At 39.3% G+C, this 21662-nt stretch overlaps 1 protein-coding gene and 1 long non-coding RNA gene across 2 annotated transcripts; both read right to left on the reverse strand.

Annotated features, from left to right (window-relative positions):
* Nucleotides 1–3138: 3138 nt before the first annotated feature.
* LOC102663569 (uncharacterized) lies at nucleotides 3139–7200 on the reverse strand. The gene is made up of 4 exons (XR_001387646.3): nucleotides 6457–7200; nucleotides 5805–6035; nucleotides 3479–3521; nucleotides 3139–3403 (listed from the first exon to the last, which is right to left on the reverse strand). It is a non-coding gene; the product is annotated as an uncharacterized lncRNA (long non-coding RNA).
* Nucleotides 7201–21057: 13857 nt separating this feature from the next.
* Nucleotides 21058–21525, reverse strand: LOC113002343 (uncharacterized). The gene has a single exon (XM_026129452.1). It carries the CDS (start codon nucleotides 21523–21525, stop codon nucleotides 21058–21060), a length of 468 nt encoding a protein of 155 aa, XP_025985237.1.
* Nucleotides 21526–21662: the final 137 nt, after the last annotated feature.

Here is a 21662-nt window from a genome sequence, read left to right on the forward strand (position 1 = left end):
GACTAAGGAAAAAACTTAAGATGAAGATATGTTAAGACAATTGTTTCTGTTATGACCAAGTTGTCGGTAAATTCCACATTTTTTTCTACTTTTCCGTTCATTTTCGTCTTCGTCCATCTCAGTAGGAATGCGAGTTGAAACGGGACGACCCTTTGCAGTCCTCTTTCTCCTTGGATCAAAACCCCACTGATCTCCTTCATATTCTTGTCACATTGATTCGTGTGGCAGTAAACCAAAGGAGTTATCGTAGACGTGCAAAATGTGTTGCAAAGTGAATAATGTCAACACATAGTTCATGAAATCAACATTGACAGATTTACAAACAACCATGACGTGAGAACACAACAAGTGTTTAACCTGATATTCACCACAATCACACTTTTGGGATTGTAACATTACTCTAAACCTTCCAGGTGGCCTGGGTGTTTGAAGTGGGGATTAAGTCTCTGTTATAATAAAAGTGTTTCTTTAAATGTTTGCAGTTTGAGTTACCGCGAAGAAAGTTTTGTGCAATGTGTCGCAGACAAAAGAAATGGGATGTGTCCTGAACCCATAAGTTACTTGGGTTGTTGTAGGCACTTATAATTGAGGGGTGTCTGTCTGAAACGAAAGAAATGTTAATTTGCGGAGTAACATGTCTTCTTAAATTCTTTAGAAAAAAAACCCCAAGCTGAAGTTGTCTCCCCTTCTACAATGGCGTAGGCAATCAGGAAGATATGGTCAGTTTCATCTTGTGTGGTAGCTATCAATAGTGTGCTAGTATACTTTCCGTAAAGTCATGTACCATCTACCTATACTATGGGTTTGCAATATGCAAAGCCATTAATGCATGGACCAAATGATCAAAAGATACGTTTAAACATTCTTTTGCCCGATACGATTTCTCCTCCCTCATACACGGATTCTGTTTGAGCAACGACCATAGTCCCGGGAACACAAGATTGCAAAGCTCCCAAAAGTTTTGGCAGGTTGACATATGATTTTTTCTAGTTTCCATGAATCATTTTCAATGCTCTTTGCTTTGCTAACTATGTCTTCTTGTAGGATGGGATATAATTCATGAACGTTTTGATCTCTGCAATCAACGTCTTGATGGAGACGGTTGGGTTTGTTTTGACAATTGGTTGGATGATCTGTGCTATGACATGTTTGTCGAGTTGCGGATGATCTTGTCTGAGCATTGGCACGAGACAAGTGTGATGACCTCTAATACTCTTGATAATCCATTTGTTATGTCTATTTGAATTGCATGCGCCTAAGCTCCATGTACAACCATTTTCATGTAATTTACACACGAAGTTTAGCCTTCTCTGGTTAGAGTAAATTGTTCTACAATCAAAATAATGTTTGATGTTATACTTTTTGACTGCTCGAATACATTGTGTTTTTTCATTGAAGGTCATGCCAACCTCAAGTGCACCCGTTGGTGGTTGTACATTATGTTGTTGCTGAACAAAATGGTGTCGATCAATGTAGTGTGGTAGGTGGTCAAAGTTCAAGTCTAATATAAGTGGAAATCCTATGAGAGTTACAAATCGAGTTTTGTTTTATGAGAAAGTTATTGTGTGTGATATGTTGTCAAATGGTGATATAATATATGGGTAGGATATTCAGTGCATGTGAGTGAATACTGTGCAACTGCGGAACAGTGTACACATGTGAGTGAATAGTCTGCAACCCCACACATTGATGTACATGACAGACTGTCCATTGAATCATGAGTGTTGACCGCAGTGTTCAACATCGCATGTTTAGGTCACGCTGATTGTTCAGAACCATGTTAATGAGGTAAACGTACACATGTGAGTGAACAGTGTGCAACACCACACATTAATGGGGTTGTCGATGCATATGAGGGTTAGGTTCGACATTGCTCCGCATCTTTGAAATTATGCATGTGTAGACTATTATTACTGAAGTAAATTGAAAATAACAACTTCAAATCATGCAACAACTATACGAGAAACAAATAATTGTAGTACATGCAGACCAAATTGACATCTCTGAATCTTGATCGACTTCACCAAATTGACATGGGATCTACAGGGATATCTTGTTGTAGTCCAAACTGTAGCTTGACCCGGTTTGTTTGATGTCATTTGACAAGCACCACCATGGCTCCACCTAAAAAATTTACGACCATCATTTACCACAATGGTCACATTGCAAACGACCCAATTCATGGATCGGTTTACACATGTGCGAACCCAATATTTATTTACGTCAGTCGTTCTATTACGTTTACACAATTCATTCAAAAAATTAACAACTGTCTCCTTACTCGAGCAACTGAAAAATTTGCTCAATTGTTATTTCGTATCCCTATTTCATTTCATCAGGGTCAAACACGTTATATTTCAACACAACTACTCGACAATGACGATCTCAAAGGCGCGATGGAAACAATTCTCCTCAATTCACAATTGAATTCTGCCAAATTCTATGCTATTACTGACCTTATTCCTCAACAACAACCATCGTCTTCACAACTCTCATGTCCACAACTACAACTACTGTCTCCACAACAATTATCATACAACAACATAAACCTCAAAAATCCAGTATCTTCATACAACAACCTTGAAACACAAGACCCCTTTGACATTTATATTTCATATACACAACTATTATCTGAAAATGATTCTTTTTTTGATTTCCAATAAACCTCCTTTGACTAACAAAATCATCATTCATCCCCCTTTACGCCACCTTCACACCAACCACAAACACAAACATCAAACCGAAATAAACATCCCATCACTAATGAAGATCCCATTATACGATTTCATGACGAAAACATGGATGATTTTAGTGAGGATGAGAATCAACAGACCTTTGATCACATCAATCACCAAAGCGATGACCAAAGCGATGATGAGGGTCTTGGCAGACCAACAACACCTCTGTCACATCCGTTGCAATATCACCAACCTAGGTGTCCAATAGACTTAAACTTTTACCACCTACCACACTACATTGATCGACACCATTTTGTTTAGCAACAACATAATGTACAACCACCAACCGGTGCACTTGAGGTTGACATGACCTTCGATGAAAAAGCACAATATTTTCGAGCAGTCAAAGAATACAACATCAAAAATCATTTTGATTGCAGAATAATTTACTCTAACTAGAGAAGGCTAAACTTTGTGTGTAAATTATATGAAAATGGTTGTACATGGAGCTTAGGCGCATGCAATTCAAAGAGGCATAACAAATTAATTATCAATAGTATCAGAGATCATCACACTTGTCTCGCGCCAATGCTCATACAAGATCATCGGCAACTCGACAAACATGTCATAGCACAGATCATCCAATCAATTGTCAAAACAAACTCCACCCTCTCCATCAAGACGTTGATTGCAGAGATCAAAACGTTCATGAATTATACCCCATCCTACAAGAAGACAGGTTAGCAAAGCAAAGAACATTGGAGATGATTCATGAAAACTAGAAAGAATCATATGCCAACCTGCCAAAACTTTTGGGAGCTTTCCAATCTTGTGTTCCCGGGACTGCTAAAACAAAATCAGTGTATGAGAAAGGAGAAATCGTACTGGGCAAAAAAATGTTTAAACGTGTCTTTTGGTCATTTGGTCCATGCATTAATGACTTTGTATATTGCAAACTCATAGTACAAGTAGATGATACATGACTTTAGAGAAAGTATACTAGCACACTGCTGATAGCTACCACACAAGATGAAGCTAACTATATCTTCCTGATTGCTTACGCCATTGTAGAAGGGGAGACAACTTCAGCTTGAGGTTTTTTTCTAAAGAATTTAAGAAGACATGTTACTTCGCAAATTAACATTTTTTTTCATTTCAGACAGACACCCCTCAATTATAAGTGCCTACAACAACCCAAGTAACTTATGGGTTCAAGACACATCCCATTTTTTTGCCTGCACCAGATTGCACAAAATTTTCTTTGCGGTAACTCAAATTGCAAACATTTAAAGAAACCACTCATGCTGACTGGTGAGAATCTATTTTATTTATTCGTTAAACTTTACTTTCAATCAAATTTTATAACGTAATAGATTGATTTAATATTTACAGGTTATGCATACACGGAAAAAATGCACTGGCGACGTCTTGGAGATATCCGTGTGAATAAGCCAACAGCTGAATGATTAGATCAATTACCCAAACAAAATTGGGTACAATGTTTCGATGAAGGGAAACGTTGGGGACATATGACTACCAATTTGTCTAAGTCTGTTAATTCCATGTTCAAAAACACAACATTTGTCGGTGTCATCGTTGGTTGAGGAGACATATTTCAAGACCACGCAACTTTTTGCTATTAGAGGTCGACAAACTCAGACAATGATCAACTCTGGCTCATAGTATTCTGAAGTCGTCTCTGATGCAATGAATAACGGTCAACAAGAATCTAATACACACATTGTAAATGAATTCGACAGATACAATCACACTTTTATTATAACAGATACCCAATCCCCACTTCAAACACCCAGACCACCTGGAAGGTTTAGAGTAATGTTACAATCTCAAAAGTGTGATTGTGGTGAATATGAGGTTAAACATTTGTTGTGTTCTCACGGTTTACTGCCACACAAATCAATGTGACAAGAATATAAAGGAGATCAATGGGATCTTGATCCAAGGAGAAAGAGGACTACAAAGGGTCGTCCCCTTTCAACTCGTAATTTCTACTGAGATAGACAAAGACGAAAATGAACGGAAAAGTAAAAAAAAAATATGAAATTTGCAGACAACTTAGTCATAACAGAAATAATTGTCCTAACATATTTTCATTTTAAGTTTTTTCTTAATCAAATATGATTGTTTAAGTATTTTATTGATAATACAGTATAATGTTCTTTTATAAATAAATTGTTAAACAAAAAATATTATTATTTTTAATTAAATCTTATGACATAAACAAACTAATTATATTAAAAAATTTAAATTTTTTAATAAAATAAATATATTATTACACAAAATTCAGATTTAAAAAAAAATATTCACCAAAACGTATCTTAAGTAAATAATATAACAAAAATAATTATATTTAATAATATCATTTTCTTAATAAAAAATTAATTTAATCAACCCTTAAAAAATTAATTTAATAAATAAATAATTTTAAAACCAATTAAAAATAATTATATAATATAATATTTTAATTTTTTTTAAAGTTCAAGCACGAAAGTCGGGGTCACTAAATCCGTCTTCCCACTAGGCATTAGGCATGTAAAAGTAGTGTACTTTGAGAAAAACAAATTAGATAGGTGTAGTTTGAGAATTTTTAGGAGAGACAATATGCACTTTGTTAAAAAAAAAAAAAAAAAGAAACCTCAGTTGGAGTTATGAAATGAGGAGGACGGCACAATCTTAGTGAAAACATCAGGAACTTTCTTATTGGTGTTGGAGCCGGTTTGCAATTTTGCTTTCTGCAGAATGTCATTGTTTTGTAATATATTCGGTTTGTGATAACATCCATATCCATATTTTTTAGAAAAACCGTTTGGATTTTTTTAAAAACCATATCCACATTTTTCAGAAAAATAGTTTTAATTTTCTTCAGCTTTTACCATGGAACACAAAGGTAGGAATTTCAACAAATAGAGCAGCCACATAAACTCCTAATGTGGTTCATCATCAATAATAATCGTGTGTAAACAAAATATAAGATGTATGAAATATAAGAAAAAACAATATTCAAACGGAATTTTGCAGTGGCATTCAATTAGCACTTAGCACATCAGGTTAAGAAAAAGACTTCATTACTTATTTGGGTACTTAAATTAAACCAATGTGTAGTACCTGCACAGAATTGGCCAGTTCTCCAGCAGGTACTATGGCTGTGGCTTCAATTACAGTTCCTTCCAATCCTGAATTTGAGCTTGGCTGAGGGTGGACACTGCTACAGGGAGGGCCTTCAATAGCCAATGGACCCAAGATATCACCAAAGAGATCTGCAAAGGGAGGTTGAGAATCTACTTTACTCAAAGTCCCATTTTCCTGGGATAATCTTTGATCTGCTGAGCTATCATCCTGTTTAGAAAAGTAGGTGTCAAACTAAGAAGCAATAGGATGAACCATTTTATGGTTAAAGATGCTATAATGTTGACCAAAATGATGTAGTAAAAAAGATACACAAATAGTAAGTTTTATTAGCATCAAACTTGACAGAATCAAACTTTAAAGCATTTCCATGTATGTTTTCAGAAATTCTTATCTGCTTTCGAAAATAAAATATATCTCTTATTTTGTGCCGATTGATACACATTTTGTAGGTCATTGCTGTGTGCTTAATAAAACAGCAGGAGCCACTAAAGAAACAGGACACAATGCTATTCAGTGACGCTGCAGAGACACTCATCTGAGAGTAATATCAAATTGCATAAGAGTTCAAAGGGTTATTGAAAAAGAGAAATTCCAGTGAAATTGCAGCTAGTTAACATTTGGGTTTCACCTCAGTTTCAGTGAAAGGGCTTCGAGGTTCTTGATTTTTGAGACTTGAGAGCTAGAAGCTTGAAATGCCATGACGCCAAATTTTGATCGAGCCACGAGCACCTCTGATTAGTGATTACCATCGATTGTGATTTTAGCGTTGTGAAATGGGGTGAAGCGATTTCAGCATTGTGTGAGGTGTGGTTTTCTCTGTGATGTCGCGGACTCGCGGTACATGATGGTGAAGTTGGACTGGCTCGTACCTGATCCCGACCTTGTTGGGGTTGGTGGCAGTGAAGAGGTAAGTGGCGTCGCCGGACGAAGAAGAGAAAGGGAGGAAGGAATCTAAAAAGTGGTGTTAGGGATGTGGGGCATTTTTATCCAAATCGAATGTTTCAACTTTCCTAAGGGGGTGAGAAATGGGCGTTGGAACCGTCAAAAAGGGACAAAGCGGGTAAGACATTTGTTTCCTACATTATCCATATTGTGATCTGCACCTCCCAAAAATTTTGAAAAGAGCAAAGTACCCTTAATGAGTTATGTGAGTGAGCACCTCCCTTCCCCAACCCTAGCACCTCCTTCAATCTCATTTGTGTGCATCCCATTCTAACACCTCCTTCACCCTAGAAGCACAACGACAACCACCTCCTAAATGACCTCCTTCTCCACCTTCATGCCACCTTTTTCCCCCTCTTCCTTTGCACGACACCACTGAATGTAAGTTTTCTCCTTTCATTTCGTTTTTCTGGTTTGTGGTGTGGTGATGGGTTTCTAGTGTGGCAAAGCTATCCATAACATCTATTTTGGAACAAGTATTTTGGAATACCTGTTCTAAAATAGTGGTTCCAAAAATGTGAATTGATTCACAAATCTATTCCATAATAGGCTTTCCTGAACATCAATATTATTATTTTTTTCCCTTTGCTCTTAGTAGATTAGTTAAGTTTTTTTCGTAATTTGATTTTGTGTGGTTAGTTATGTTGTTAAGCTTTTTTCCTATGATGACTATAATTTTTTTTTTGTTCATAATTAGGAGAAAGCTACACCATAACAACATAACACAGAAATGTCTAATCAAAGGTGACATGTAGAAGCTCAAGTGATAGAGCCTTTGGATCCTGTTGCGCAAGTGGAGCCTGTAGAGAATGTTGGTCATGCGTAGCATGCGGAGCACCAGGAGCCACAACCACCCGTTCTGTTTCCTGGTGCCCCTGAGGACACATTACTATTGACCTCATATGTCGATCATGTGGCTTGTGAAGTATGGAATGACATGGTAAACTACTAAGTTTGTTTCAATATTTAAAATTTCTTCGACTATTGAATGATTTATTTTTATATTGGAACTTATTTAGTAATTATTTATGTACTTGTACGAACATGGTGACCTAAAGTTAGTATCACATGCGAGAAAGATATTATGAAGTTAAAAATTGCCCTACATGACCAGCAACAAGATATGGTCAAGGGATCTGGGTTATTTTTGTTGACTACATGTAGTTATCTAACAATAGACAAGGGACTCATGCATGCTTTTGTAGAGAGATTGCACAGAGATGAACACCTTTCATTTGCCCATCGGAGAGCTAACAATAACACTAGATGATGTGGCATCGTTATTTCATATTCCCATTATTGGAGCTTTTTACAATTTTAATAAATAACATGAAATATTGTAACACCTCAAATTCTAGTCCAAAGGTATTTCTTGAAAAACCCTTTTTATTTTATTTATTTTCAAAATATGTGTCACTAATTTTAATTTCTACTTTCAGCTTGGTAAAATATTTTTTTTTTTATAAATGTGTCATTGGAAAAGCTATAAATCTTTACATCAAATTAAATAAGTGCGGATGTAAAATAACTTAGTCCCCATACATAAACAAAGTAACATAAGTAGTGTCGTAGGAGAATAAATACAAATACATCCTATAAGTGTATGAAAGTAAGCGAAATAAATTACACATGATTGCTACAACCAAATATATACGCTCAAAGAAACCATCCCTCAAAATACATCAAAATCAGTAAAAGAAACCTAAGACCAGAGCAGACCACTACCATACTAGAAGTACTGAACTATCTAAGAGATGTCCTAGGAGGATCGTCACACTGCTCCTCAGACAAAGGCTCTAGTTGCCGCAAAAGTTCTTTGTTCTCCTTAATCTCCTCGAACGTCTTATCCGAATGGTCTCCTCTATCCTCGGTTACTTCAATTATGCTCACTGGCTCCACATGGTAGCTGAAAGCGTTGCCTTGTCTATCATACCCCACCGAAGTCAACTTGAACTCCAAGTCATGACGAGGTTCCTCCAGTCCAAGTACAGGCAAACATCTTCATAATAGTGGAACTTTGAACGAGATGTGAATCCCCACAGAATATAGCAAGATAAAGTGTAGTCTATAGTAGTGGGCGTCACATCCAAATACTCTATTGGCACAAAATGTACTAGGGTATGACATGTATAACATGTAGTACGTGTTACATCACATGGCCATACCCACTCCTACTATGAACTACACTAAGCTCGTAAGGGCATCGACATCCTCAACATCATCAATACCTGAAAGTTGTTGGTTGTAGGGATGAGTCCTCTGCTCCTTAAAACACTACAAACAAACAATCAAACAAACCTACTTAAACACTGTGTGTGGTATTTCTAAGAAAACAACAATTTTGACATCCTAAGTGCATAACTAGTACACTTGTCACATAGTAGGGCCCTACCTTTGCCGCAAAGCCTCCTAGGTCTTGATGATCTTTTACATTTATGTTTATGTGGATGACAATCGGGAGTGATCGCCACATATGGATACAACGTACACCAATCCCCAAGCTCCCAACTTAAAAAGCATAGTCTTAGAGCTTGTCAGGAGTAGTAAAGTGAAGCCTTTGATTTTCTCGTGCCAAATGAGTGTACAAAATGTCGGGTAGTCATCACTTGTTAATTCCCCTAGGTTCTTCGAACCTCTCTTCCCACTATATCCTAGTGTATCTCTTTCCATCATCCACTTTCTCAACATAATCTCACCTTCTTGTAGATGGAATAGAACCATTGGTTCCTTACTCTCTATTCAATCCTCTTGACTTTTGCCATTGCATCGCGTGTCTAGCCCTCATGCCACGTACATCAACAATCTCATACATCTAAACAAACAAGAGAGAGAGAGAGAGAGACAAGATTCAAGCCTACGTGCTACTCTTAGGGAACCAATTGTGGCCTTTTAAGCGGTAGAAACCACTTGTCACACAAAATATCCGGCAGCATAATGGTTGTAATTACAACCATCTAACGATCATAACGAACAATTTGTCAAGGGTCGGATACCCCCGGACCCAAACCCCTGTGCGTATAGATAGAATAACAATATTCATATATATAACAGAATGTAAATTCACATACCACAAATATAATTTGCAGGAGTTCACACTCTATCAGTTTCGTCATTCAACAATAACAATTATATACATATATATATATATATATATATATATATATATATATATATATATATATATATATATATATATATATATATTATACCACATTTTAAAACATACAAAAATCATTAGGTTTTGCAATCTATCTCAACAATAATATATCAAATTAATCAATAGTTTTAGAATAAATAATCCTAAGATAACCATATACAGAGGCAAAAATTCCTATGATAAGTCATCTTGTCTAAAATTACACTACTATCCAATTTTACAAATTTCTGCTTCTAAACTTATTTTCAATTTTCTAGGTGTTCTGGGAATCGGTTTTTCATGAATCTTATATGTTATCCTATATTACAATGCTTTTCTACCAAAACTAAATCTATCATTGCACATTGATTGTGGAAGTACTAACACCACCACAAACGAGTTTGATACCACCTAGCTCTTTGACCGCTACTTCAGCGTTGGCAGCACCATGAATGTGTCAGAATCGTTGCATTTTCATTGTGCATATGAGAATACTCCTCAATCTCCTCGGGGAAGAAGAATTTCCACACCATCCCCTCTTTCCCCTCTCCCGCTACCTCGTCCTCACCTTCATCGTTTATTATAACTATGACGGCAAGTTCTGCCCCCTTCTTTCAAAGTCTTCGTTGCAACCACAATTGTCTTCTCCTAGCGCAATTTGTGGCCCGTGCTGGCATCTATAACAATCTCTTTGCTATGTTTAATTTTGATATCCTAATGATGTTGGTGTAGCAATAGGTGGTAGAGAGGTTTGTTATAGAATGTGTACTTACCAATCAGAAGTTGACACACGTTAGGGTGGACATGACTTAGATGGGCTCCTGGACTTCGCACAATGAACTGAGAGTGACCTTTGTTAGGAGGACAAAAAGAGGGACTTGCAAAACAAATGACTCAGACGCTCATGTAAGTACGTGAGTTAGGAGAGTATGAATGAGTGAGTATGTATGCATATATGAGCAGGTGTGTATGTGTTTATGGAGAGAATACGAGGGAACCTGATACTTATAGTAAGGACAAAGAGCTATAGGTCCTTGTTGATAGGGGCTGTTATGGTGATGTAACAACCCTTGTAGATAATTACTAGTTTGTAGATAATAGTCAATAAATAAATGTGACTTATAGATAATGTTACAGATAACATGTAGCTTAGAGATAATTGCTAGTAGATAATTGTACCTTACAGATAATGTGTAGCTTGTAGATAATTGACAATATATTCAAATAATCAAGAGGTTAGAGATAAACTGTTAGTTGAGAGCCCGACTACTGAGGGTTGAATGTCTGTGCTCCTATGCCAGGGCTGACATGGAGGGTTGACGTGTATCTTGAATAGCCATGTAGGATGCCACATGCATTTTGAGTACCCTGGACAGTACATAATCCCCTCAAGCTCTGAGCCAGCTTGTGGGCAAAAGAGGTTGTCCAGTGTCAAAGGAAATTGTCTGATGTCCGGGGTAGTAGCCTTAACATTAACAAGTAGAAGGGTGACGAATTTGTCGAGCCCCTAAGCATGGACAAATGTTGTCTAGTGTCGAGAGTGGTATCCTCGACAGTTGTGAAAATTGCAGGTCTATCATGCTTGTCAAGCCCTAGGCCTGGACAAGTGTTGTTTGGGCTGCTTCTGTCAAGTTGTCCGAGGTGGACATGCTTTTGGTTTTGCAGGCGAGGTCTGACGTGTCAGGTGAGGGAAGTCTGTGTATTTGGCAACTCTACCCTTTTTGACTTTTGGAGAGTACATTGAAGAAAAACATTATGTTTTGTCTTTTGCTGCAAACGTGTGCAGTGCACGTGCAATACTCTTGCATACATGTCACTCATGGAGTCGACATATACTAGAGACGTGGTGCATGGGTGAGTGGGGTTGCGTCATTATTGACGAGTCCACCTCCTCTTTAAATGGAATAGACGTTTGATTCATGACCACTGTCACTTTGAATTTTTGCCTTTCCCTTCTAAATCTTCTTTGTTCTTGTACTCGCGATTTTGTGATTTCCTGTTCGTTCATCCTCTTCAATCTTCAAGGCATTCTTTTTCTGACAATGTATTCATTTCTTTTTGAATCCACCATTGGCATGGGTGGAAGTGACTCTAGGGGTTCGATTCAGCAACCCTTGGTGGATTGGGAGGTGATATCCATCGGCGGTTCCTCCTAGGAGGACACTCACCACGGTGCTTCTGACAGTGAATCCTCTTCCTCAGAGAGGTTGAGGGTTTCGTGTCGTGTTGGTGGAGGAGCTTCTTGCCTCTATGGGAGGGTGCAACCTTCTGTTGCTTCCCCGACCGGGGAGTCTGTTCCGATTACTATGATTCTCCCCCTTCTACTTCAAGGGGACCAAGGAACAATGGTGGCGGGGATGTTAGGATGTCCCCCCGTGTGTGGCATAGCCATAGTGCTTGGTCGACATCGTTTGAGACACCCTTTACCCCATACATATATGTACTAATAATAAAAGGAAAAGAAATTATAATTAATTAAAATTTCTTAAACCACATTTAAATAAAATCCTTTCAAAAGGGTAAAAGGCTCACATTCATTTTTTTCTCATCATAATAAAACTTGTCCAAATAAATAATAAAATCATCTAAGCTCAAACAAGGTCGTCTAAGACTTTATGCAATTAATATAGAAACTTATATCCCAATGTCATATCCTATCAAAGCATTGTGTTCCCGTGTCCTCTAGCATGAGGTTCTTCATAGCCATTCACCTAACCATCTGCTCCCATGAACACAAAGTTCGAGATCATCATAAGATTTGTTAGTTGGTCAATACGACTAACTTTTGTGTAAGAAATTGTTGTAAATTGTATATGACTCCTCCCATTTATAGTTGTTTTTGGTAGTATTGTAATTACTTTTTATTAATTTAAGTAATAGGTACTCAATATCCCAATTTTGTGTATTTAATGATCATTCCTTTTCAATTTTAGGCAAAATGGGCAAGATTGGTGAAGTGAAGAATTTATGAACTCGTTGAGCCACGCCACGCGTTGGGCGAGCCATTCGCTAAGCGCACTATCCTCCGGCTAAGCGCACAGAAGAATCTGGAAGAAGGATAAGCTGTACAGAGGCGCTGAGCGAGTGTGAACTCGCTAAGCGCACCGCCTTTAACCCTTAGGCTAAGCAAGAAGACTGGTGCTAAGCCAAAAGTCACTTACGCGCGCTAAGCGAGCTCATCTTCCGCCAAGCGCGCACCCACCAACAGGATTGCCTATTTAAAGTTGAAATCTCGATTTTGGAAGGGTTGTTGAGTTTTTTGAGAGTTTTTGGCTGTGGAGAGACTGAGAGAGAGCTGAGCTTGACGAGAAAGCCATTTTACAAAGCTTTGGATGAGATTTTGAAACATTGTGAGGTTTCTAGAGGTGGAGGAGACATCCCTACTACTTGTATTTCTTCTATCTTTCATCTTCTTTTCTCATTGTTGTAATGGAAGCTTCCCTGCTATGGAGAGCTAAATCCTCAGTTGGTTCTTCCTATGGGATACTTGATGTAAATACTTTCTTATCTATCTAATGATGTTTTATGTGTTCACTGTGCTATCAGTACTTAATTCTAGTGTGTCTTTGCCTTGATCATGCAACTGCATGCTTAGTTAGGGTCACTCAACATTGGGAAATGGTTTGATCCTTAGAACCTGATAGGACAAGGCTAGCTTATTGTATTTTCACGAGACATCGGGGTACGGTAACCTAGTTTTTGTTATGTTATGTCTTAATGCGGTTCTAGTTAAGTTTAGTCCAACAAGAGACATCTGAGGACAAAGCTTGATTAGGATTAGACTAAACATGCATGAGACATCGGGGTTTAGTAGTCCAGGAGACAACATAGAACACATGAACATTGTTAGGTAGAGAACATCCTTAATAACATCAGACACCCAGTAGGAAGACCAACACGTTGTCTATCTGTCTTCACACACCACGACTCACGTGATTTGCTTTTGAATAATTTAGTTTACATATGTGTCCATACCACACACCAAACTTTCATCCCAAGACACTTATTTATTGAACCACAGCTTTACCAAGTAAAACAAGTTCCTCGAGAGTTCGATACTCGGTATTCACTTACCGTTTTATACTACTTGCGCGATCCGATGCACTTGCCGGCCGTCGAACAAGATCCAAACACAAATAGCACATGGGGAGTGAGTTATCACATTCCTAACTAATAGAGAGAAACGAGACAACTAGATATACATATCATGTAAATGAGATACAACTTACTTAAACATTGCTCACTTAATTCCACCACTTTGTCACGTAACATCACATCACATCACAACACAACACGTCTCATTCATTTTCACATCATTCACGTAATCAAAGATCAAAACACAATATCACTAAATCAATCAATATCAATAAATACACAAGCGTTATGCAGCAGATACACTAAGACTCAAGCCTATATGCAATGTGATACCATGTCAGTGAAAAACCACCCCGGGGCACTTAGGAGTACATAACAAGTCACACCACACAATGGGTATGTCAGGTCACTCTCACTAAGTAAAATCATAAGATGACCAGTCAGGTTAACTCCATTTTGCGAGAATGCTCCAACCATATGGGATCAACATAGGCTTAAAGGAGCACTCAAACCGAGTGTCTTTACCCCAAGGCCTAAACTCCGAAGAATCCATTAGGGTCTCACCTTCCTGATTCAGGTCCAACCCCTAAAATAATTTTTGCACGCAGACACTGCTCATGAATTATATAATACTCATGACCTAACACTCGTGTTTCAAAAGTGTTTATCACATTGTGTTACAATTTAACACTGGTTCCTAACTAGGAAACCTACACTTTCCCTTTAACACTGCACATAAACATTTTTTTCAAGGTAAACACTGGTCGGGTTATTATATAATTCATAGATCACAACACAAGTACTATTACATCAAGTGTTAAACACACACTTATTCACAACCAAATCTAATGACCACAATTTAACATCTCATAATATCACAATCCATCATCACATGTTCATGTGTATTTCACAAATTAACACATGTCTAACTTTACACTTATACTTGATCTCAACAACAATATTATAATCTCATTATAATAATTTATCACGTCTCATAACTCATATACACATCACATAGTAATAATAATTGCATGACACAAAACATATATATATATATATATATATAGTAAATCAAACTACATTATTTTCAATCAAAAAGAGTTTCTACAACAATAAATTTAAGATTACATCAAAAGAAATTACTACTAGACATTAACCTTACAACTTTCTTTAATTTATTATTTTAGTATTACAACACACACACACACACACACACACAACATGTTGATCATCATCGTTGGAAAATACAGAACAAGAAAATAATTTGTATAAAATAAGTCATTAAAAAGAATAATATTTAGAGTATAATTCATGTTAATAAAAAGAACTCAATTTTTAAGGTTTACACTCAACACAAGAACACATCAATTTCATAACAATTTCTCATTGGAACATCAATTGGTTCATCAAACATATATAATTATATAATTCACATTTATAATTGTAAAGATAGAATCAAAATTTACAGAAACAACCCAAAAACTCATTCCAATTGATACTCTAAGGATCCATACACATGTTTTTACTACTCCCCAATTGTGAATAACTCATCCCTTACCTCTAAGTGGGCTCACGTGTGTATTCTGACAGTGATAGCGACATCTCTAACAGTTTTCTGAGATTCCTTAAGCTTTTTCTCTGGTTGCTCTGATAAGGTTTCCAAAAGTTAGAGAGAAGGAGAAGAGATTGAAGCCTTCATTCCATGTCTACATGCAATGAGTTTTTGTCCCTTCCTAGACATCATTTTGAAAATCCCAACGGTGAAGATATGCGGAAATGAATTTTGAACCTGGTATCGAAATTTAACAATGATCCAACGGTTAACAAGTCCAAAATCGTGTTTTTACAGGAACATGTTTTGGATCTCTGCGGGAAAAGAGAAAGCTACAACACAAAGGGATTTTATCTCAGATCCGACATTTTTTCGTATATTCCAACGGTCTGAATATTCGTAACTGAGTTGTGAACTTGGTGATCAAATTTCACAATAATCGAACGGTTAATGATTCTGAGATCTTCATTTTACTGAGATAGGTTTGAGTGTCTGCGGGAAAAAGAGAGGGTTTTGGGAGGACGAGAAGGGAAAACGAAACTGAGAGGAAGAGAAACTGCAAAGACTACTGTCAGTCTGAAAAATGACCTAGCATGTCTCTATTTATAGCTAGGTACTCTTAGTCTATTATTTACTCTATTTTTTTTATTATTTTATAAACAAATACTTTATTTTATTTCCCATCAAATAAATAAATCAAATATCATTTTTATTTTCCTTCAAATCATTATTTTAATAAAGTTATTTCTCCTTATTTATTTAGTTACAAAAGCCTCATCATTTTTTTTCTAAAACTCTATTTATATTAAATGAAAAATCTTTTTAATTTAATTCACGAAAAATGGGATGTCACATCGTCTCCCTTGCCATTGTTGGCTTTGAATGGGTGAAGGAAAATGTTTTGAAGAACAAGTCGTTCATCACCTCTGAAGCGAGTGTTGCTACACTACAACGTCAAGTAAAATTGGCAAGCCCTAGGGCTTATGCAAGATAGTCGTTTGAGCTTGTGGGAGTGATGACTTCCTTTTCTTGAGGGCAGGGTCGGGTAGTCCGCCCTTCTTTTTCATGTATAGGTGTCTGTTTGGGGTCTTGGGTCTAGTTCTCCCCTTGACCACATTCTAGTATGCTCTGCTTGAGCACTTGAACATGGCCCATTCTCAACTTCACCCCAATAGTTGTTGGGCCATGGTGAGGGCCTTTGAGGTCTTATGTCCTTTCTTTAACATTAGGCTTAGTGTGTCGGTGTTCTTGTGTTTCTTCCAGATGAAGCTAACGGGAAAGATTGGTTAGGTCTCCTTGAATAACGTGTCCAAGAAGCTATTCGAGTTTGACTTGAACATCTTTTTTCGTTTCAAGGACCATTTCTCCAGGGTTCTGGCTACTGATGTCGTGGCTGATTGTTTGCCACTGATGTTCAATAGGGATGGGGAGCCTCGCTTCCTGTTCTACTGGCAGTATGACCCCACCAGGTTCAAGTCTTTCGACGAGGATCTGTTAACCTTTGTGGAGAGGGTCAACAAGGCTATCTTGGAGCAACTGCCAGACTCGCTGGGCACGCGGGCCATTCTGTCTCTTCCCTCAGCAAGCGATCCCCTCATTGCCTTGGACGCTAAAGTGTCTTACCTTGTCCTTTTTTGTATCTAAGGTAGGTGTTAGTCTGAACTAACACTTGCTAGTGTTGTTGTTACTTGTCTTGCAAGTATTATGGGCGACTTCCCTTGGAGGCCACTTGTGAAGAAGGTCAAACCTGCTGGTGGGATTGTGCCATCATTTGTTGTTGCTTTTGTTGCTGGAGAAGGGGGTCAACTTGCTGTTGAGGTTAGCCTTGCTCTAGTGTTGCTGATGTCGCCCTGGGGCTCCTTCCTCTATTTTAGCTAAGGGGAAGCAAGGTGACGTTGCTGGGGCGTCGGGCCGCAAAAATTCAAAGGCTCTTTTTAGACTGTGAGCCCTGAGGTAGGCTACATGGTTTATGCCTGATTTGGGTCATCCTTCGAGTTTGTAAGGTTTGCCTACCTTCGGTGTCATTGGCCGTCAAGGATCTTGCTCCTGCTGCTATTACTGGTACTCATACTCATTCTGCTATGCCTGTTCAGGAGGTCACTCCTGCTACTGAAGTTAATGCACCAGCTGCTTTGGCCGATTCTGTTGTGGCTCCTTAGTACACTGTCGATGTACCCTTATTGAGTGCTGGTGTGGAGACCACGAGCGCTTAGACTATATCTACACCTCCAACGATGTTGATTCCCTGTGGGGCATGGGGTACAAGCCTGAACAGAAGACCCAAGTTGGCTTTGTGTCGGCCTTTGACAAAAATTTCATCCGATCAGTTGGGTTCCATAATGCTATGGATTCAACCAAGGTCTTTCTTCAATGGAGTTTGGAAATCCTTGAAGAAAATGGGCTAAGGCACAAAGAGGCACTAAGCAAAATGGCCTCCTTGGAGGTGGAGGTCGTCAAATGAAGGGCTACTACTCACATGGCCTGGAGAGTGGACTGCCCTAAGGTAGCCAATGCCACTGTCGTCTTTGCTGAAGCTGTGAAGTCAAACCACCAATTGTCTTCCAAGGTTGGCAGAGTTTTGGCCAAGTGTTTGCTCACTAGGTTGAACAGTGATGAGTTGTTTAAGCCTTACAAGGACTTGCAGAAAGAGAAAGATGACTTGGCTAGCAAGGTGGAAAGCATTACGGCGAAGAAGGACGAGCTTGCCAAGGTGGTCGTAGACCTCGAGGTCTGACTCAAGGAGTCAGAGTCCAAGCTGTGGGCGGCTAGGGAGATGGAGGCCAACAAGGAACTTGAAGAGAAGCTGCTAATGTACAAGAAGGAGGTTGTGGAGCAACATGAAAAGGGCTTTAACAAGGCCGTCAGACGGGCCGAGTTCTTTGCCAAGAACCTTGACTTGGGTTTCTTTGACCCTTTCAAGGACGTGATAGACGATGTTCTGCTTGACGAGGAAGATGTGGCTGCTGAGGAGGAGGCTGATGAGGAGCAGGATGCTGAGGAGCAAGGCGATGATGCCAATGTTTAGGCAACCTTTTCTTTGTTTTTCTTCTGTATTTGGATTTTGGCCGCAAAGGCTTTGTAATTATGAAAATTCTTATTTTTCCTTGATAATGCCTATCCTTTCCTTTGTTGACGAATTTTGCACTGTGTGTATGTTATGTATGTTGCCTTTGTCTATGCAATGCTCTGTTACTTATAGTAGTATGAGTAAGTCGTCATGGTGAGAGTGAAATCTTTGATAGCATAGGAAGTAAGACCTTGGTGATGTAAGAAATGAAGTAGAGAAGTAGATGACATGAAATCATCTTAGGTTTGATTTCAATTTAATTGAAGGTCTTATCACTCATCTAGTGGTGTTTCCTTGTCCTTTGCGGAGCTTTTCCCCTGATGGTTGTAAGGAGTTAGTATGACTTCCACCTGGTTGAAGGACTTGCCGACTAGTCTAATGGTAGTTTTCCTTGTGGAACCTAGACCTTTGACTGTGGTCGTCGTGGTCCTTAAGGAGTGAGCTGACCAAAGGGGTGCCTTGTGTTTTGTAAGAGTGTGTACCAATGGTGAACCTTGGGTTTTTGTACCAAGGGCGGACCTTGGGATTTTGATGTTCCTACAGACTTGTATTCTTACATAGATAAAAGTTAGGAATAGAAAAGATTGCCAAGGGTAGTCCTTGCATACCTTCAGTTCATGTGGAGACGAAACTTAGCAAAAGAGAGGCTCACCAAGGGTGGACCTTGGGTTTGACAAGCCTTTAGAGAAAAGAGATTCACCAAGGGCAGACCTTGAGTTTGATGAGCCTTTAGAGAAACGATCAGCGATGCGTTCGTCCTGGATTTTGGCAAGACTAACCAAAGGCAAGCCTTGGGTTTTGCGAGCCTTTGGAGAATAGAGACTCACCAAGGGTAGACCTTGGGTTTGACGAGCCTTTGGAGAAGCAAGACTCACAAAGGGCGCACCTTGGGTTTTACGAGCCTTTGGAGAAGCGAGACTCATGAAGGGTGGACCTTAGGTTTTGGGAGCCTTTGGACAACCAACCAGGGAATTGTCCATCTTAGGTTTTGGAGAGACTCACCAAGGGTGGACCTTGGGTTTTGCGAGCCTTTGGAGAATTGAGACTCACCAAGGACTGACCTTGGGCTTGACAAGCCTTTGGAGAAGCGAGACTCACCAAGGGCGGATCTTGGGTTTGATGAGCCTTTGGAGAAACGAGACTCACCAAGGGCGGACCTTGGGTTTTGTGAGCCTTTGGAGAACCAACCAAGGAATTGTTCGTCCTGGGTTTTAGAGAAACTCACCAAGGGCAGATCTTAGGTTTTGTGAGCCTTTGGAGAACCAACCAGGGAATTATCCATCCTGGGTTTTGGAGAGACTCACTAAGGGCGGACCTTGGGTTTTGCGAGCCTTTGGACTGATCAATGACGCGTCCGTCCTGGGTTTTGGAGAGACTCTCCAAGGGTGTACCTTGGGTTTTACGACCCTTTGGAGAAGCGAGAATCACCAAGGGCGGACCTTAGGTTTGCTGAGCCTGTGGAGGTGCGACTAGGCACGTGTCCGTCCTGGATTTTTGCTTGCGAAGGGTGGACCTTGGGCCTTTGTGTTCCAGTAAACTTGTATTCTTACAAAGATAAAGTTTAGGAATGGAAGAGCTTGTCAAGGGTAGACCTTGTGTACCTTAGATTTTTGCAAAAGCGAAACTTGGTGATGGAAAGGCTCACCAACGGTAAACCTTAGGTTTGTTGAGCTTTGGACCAGTGATGTGTTCATCCCAGGTTTTGTCCAGGCTCACCAAGGGCGGACCTTGGTTTGACAAGCCTTTGGTTCCCTTTTTTCTTCATTCTGTTGTTCTTGGAAAAACAACCTCTTTATCAACGGTTCCCTAACTTCAACGAGGATCATGGCGTCTATGCCATATGTGAGTCGATAAAGAGTTTCATTAGTGGTTCCCTAACTTCAACGAGGATCATGGCGTCTATGCCATATGTGAGTCGATAAAGAGTTTAATTAGTGGTTGTCTAGGGTGAACAATGGTAGGCCTAGAGTATACTGGGGAGTTCCTCTTTCCATAGACCCTTAGACTTGTTGAGTCTAGTACGCAGGGCCTTGAGGATAACTCTGTTGGCTGCCTCTGCCTATCTATTGGTCTGGCAATGCTTGATAGAGGTGACGAGGTGCTTGATGCCTAGCCTCGTCAGGAAGTCTTAATAAGTCTGAGCTTTGAATTAGGTGTCATTGTCAGTGACAATGACGTAAAGGAGGCCATACCTGCATATGAGGTGTTTCCAGGTGAACTTCTCTACCTCGTTGGCTGTGATTTCTTGTAGTGGTCTTTCCTTGATCCACTTGGTGAAGTAGTCGATAGCGACTAGTAAGTATTTGACTGCTTCTAGAGCTTTTGAGAGTGGTCCCAGTATGTCCATTCCCCAGATGGAGAAGGGCCAAAGGGAGCTCAGGCTGTGCAGATTGTTAGGAGAGGTACGTGGCACGTTTGCAAACTTTTGGCGTCGGTTTCATCTCTTGGTGAAGTCGAGGGTGTCAACCCTGAGTGTCGGCCAATAGTAACTGATGCGCACCACTTTGGTGTCAAGGGAGTGTCCCCTGGTGTAAAGGTCGCAGATGCCTTCATGAAGTTCTCTCATGACATAGTCTGCTTGTTGGCTGTTCAGGCACTTTAACAAGGGTGATGTCAACCTTCTTCTGAATAACTCACCATCAAGGATGACGTAGAAGTTGGCCTTCCGTTTAATGTGTCGGGCTTCATTCTCGTCTCGTGGCAACACCCCCCAAATTAAAAAATTCTTGTAGGGAGTCATCCAGTATGGTTCCTCCTCTTCTCCGACCATAACTTCTTCAATGTCTATGGTAGGAGTTTGGAGTTTCTCCTGGATGATAGTCTTGAGGTGTCCGATCTTTTTGGTGCTAGCCAACTTGGAGAGCAGGTCTGCTTTAGTGTTGCTCTCCCTGGGTATGTAGTACATCTCGAAGCATTTGAAATTGTCAATGAGATTCTTGGCAATATGGTAGTACTTAAGTAGCTCTATTTCTTTGGTCTGGTATCTATTGGCAATAAGTCCTTGGACAAGCTATGAGCTTGTGTAGCATCGTAGCTTCTTAA

Source organism: Glycine max, chromosome 1 (assembly GCF_000004515.6).
Source record: "Glycine max cultivar Williams 82 chromosome 1, Glycine_max_v4.0, whole genome shotgun sequence".
Taxonomy (NCBI): domain Eukaryota; kingdom Viridiplantae; phylum Streptophyta; class Magnoliopsida; order Fabales; family Fabaceae; genus Glycine; species Glycine max.

What these genes read in the sequence shown, in the direction of transcription:
- LOC113002343 (XM_026129452.1), bottom strand. Translation starts at nt 21,525, where the DNA reads ATGTACTACATACCCAGGGAGAGCAACACTAAAGCAGACCTGCTCTCC.